This window comes from Nerophis ophidion, linkage group LG01, assembly GCF_033978795.1.
Source record: "Nerophis ophidion isolate RoL-2023_Sa linkage group LG01, RoL_Noph_v1.0, whole genome shotgun sequence".
NCBI lineage: Eukaryota > Metazoa > Chordata > Actinopteri > Syngnathiformes > Syngnathidae > Nerophis > Nerophis ophidion.
Window position 1 is genome coordinate 90,642,357 of NC_084611.1, and position 2,500 is coordinate 90,644,856.

The window sequence follows — 2,500 nt, forward strand, 5'->3', positions numbered from 1 at the left end:
GCCGACTCTCTGGCCAAGCAGGAGGAGGAGGGCATCCTCAGCAGCCCCACCTCCAATATTGAGAACGTCAACGAGGAGGAGATGGACACCTCCATCAGCCACTACAAACGCAAGGTGCGTAACGCTTAGACGGGAAGGACGGCTTTTATTTTTAAACGTGTGCCACTCCTTCCACAGACCATGAACGACTTCGACTATCTCAAGCTTCTGGGCAAAGGAACATTCGGCAAAGTCATCCTGGTGCGCGAGAAGGCCAGCGGCACGTACTACGCCATGAAGATCCTGAAGAAGGAAGTCATCATCGCCAAGGTAGGCGGTCCACGAGCGCCCGCCGTTTTTTTTTTTTTTTTAGCCGCGTGACGATGACATGTCGCCCCTTTTTGTCGCAGGATGAAGTGGCTCACACGCTCACGGAAAGTCGGGTGTTGAAAAACACGCGGCATCCCTTCCTGACCGTGAGTAGCGTCGACACGCGTATGTCCGTTCTGTGACCCAGACCACTCACGCCGTGGTGTTTGCAGTCCCTCAAGTACTCCTTCCAGACCAAGGACCGCCTCTGCTTCGTCATGGAATACGTCAACGGAGGAGAGGTGAGAACTCTTTTTTTCCTCGGATTTCTAAATGTTTGCTGATTCATCGTTTTCCATAAATTACCAAATTTTTTAATGCCAGGATATTGTTTCCCTATCGGAAAATATTTTTCAAACTGTCAAGTTCAAACACGGATGACATCTATTAAACAAGACAAGAAGCAAGGAATTAAACAGAGACAGAATTAAATTTGGCTCAATTGAAGAGAGACGTCGGGGCGGCATAGCTCGGTTGGTAGAGCGTCTGTGCCAGCAACTTGAGGGTTGCAGGTTCGATTCCCACTTCCGCCATCCTAGTCACTGCCGTTGTGTCTTTGGGCAAGACCACTGTGCCACGCCGTCCCTTTTACCCACCTGCTCCCAGTGCCACCCACACTGGTTTGAAAGTAACTTAGATATTGGGTTTCACTACGTAAAGCGCTTTTGAGTCACTAGAGAAAAGCGCTATATAAATATAAATCACTTCACATTTCACATCTGGACTGTACTCTTTGCACAGTTCCACCACGCTCTGGCGAAAAATTGTACGCCTCCTATGTTATTTGGACTTTCCCTGATTACATGGCAACAGCTGTTTCTTAGGGACAGGGGTCGTAAAGAGCCATTGCATCTGGTTACAAAACAGTTCAAAGAAAAGGTGGCCTGGAGTGGGGGTCAGGCCCTGCTTCCTCTCCGCTTTGTAGATCGCAGGTCAAGACAAAATCTTCCTGTGGATTACAATACACCAAAGAAACAGACACCTTCATGTCGCTTCCCATCCTACACAGTGGAGTTTTACAAGCCTTTTGATTGGTAAGATCAAAGACAGCTTTTGTCCGCTCGCCAGGAATTCATTGAAACCCAAAAGTTTTGTGATAAGTTAGGTACAATTATTCTGACAGTAGCAGTTTATTGTCCGGAATTTATGGTAATGTGTAAAATACTTTGGACAGTTAGTGCCCTCTATGCATCTTTGTAAGTGTTGCAAACCTCCCCTTTAAAATTTAGCATGCTATTGTTAGCACTTTTGCTTATCAAACGTTTTGTTATTTCACGCACATATGCTAATGTTGCTTTGCTCGCTTAGTTTCCCTTTTTTTTGCAGGTACCGTATTTCCTTGAATTTCCGCCGGGTATATAGTATGCGCCTGTCTAGAATTACTGCCGGGTCAAACTCGTGTCGCCAAATATTATTTTTATTAGCGCATGTCTAAAATTTCCGCCGGGTCAAACTCGTTTCGCCAAATAATTAGCATATGCTTAGAATTTCCACCGGGTCAAACTCGTCACGTCACAAGTGACACTTCACCTGTCATCATTTTCAAAATGGAGGAGGCTGATTTCAATCATTTGAAATCGCATAAAGGGAAGAAGATTAAGAGCTATTCAGTAGGATTTAAGGTCCAAGCTATTGAATATGCTAAAAAGAACAGTAAGCAGCTATGTTTTATTAATATACCGTAGCTGCGTGTGTCAAATACGAGTCATTAAATGACTCCCGCCTCCTGGTGGTAGAGGGCGCTAGTGATCCTTCTTGCGACTACTCGGCTGCAGAAGAAGTGACAACAAGCAGCAAGAGTGAGCAGCGATTGTTTATTTTTCCCTCTCGCTTGCACTTTTAACATGGAGGATTACATATCTAAAATAAAACAGTTTTCTAAACTGGACTTTCAATGGAAGCAGGAGGTAATAAAGGAAGATCTCCATCGAGACAGAGAGACTTTTAAAACTGAAGAAAGATAAGGAAGACTTCTATAAACAAGTTATCGATGCTTTTGATCAGAAGGAGCTGCGCATGGACTTCATTTATAAGTAAAGGTAAGACCATAGCTCGGTTGGTAGAGTGGCTGTGCCAGCAACTTGAGGGTTGCAGGTTCGATTCCCGCTTCTGCCGTCCTAGTCACTGCTGTTGTGTCCTTGGGCAAGACACT

At 45.1% G+C, this 2,500-nt stretch overlaps 1 protein-coding gene across 1 annotated transcript in view; it reads left to right on the forward strand.

The window, feature by feature from the left end:
* Window positions 1-2,500, forward strand: part of akt3b (v-akt murine thymoma viral oncogene homolog 3b) — a 25,986-nt gene that overhangs the window by 15,805 nt on the left and 7,681 nt on the right. Inside the window, exons 5-8 of the mRNA XM_061915763.1 lie at window positions 1-114; window positions 178-309; window positions 390-455; window positions 522-590. The exon at window positions 1-114 is cut by the window's left edge and continues 31 nt beyond it. Coding sequence (XP_061771747.1) covers window positions 1-114; window positions 178-309; window positions 390-455; window positions 522-590 — 381 coding nt within the window. The remainder of the gene's footprint in view (window positions 115-177; window positions 310-389; window positions 456-521; window positions 591-2,500) is intronic.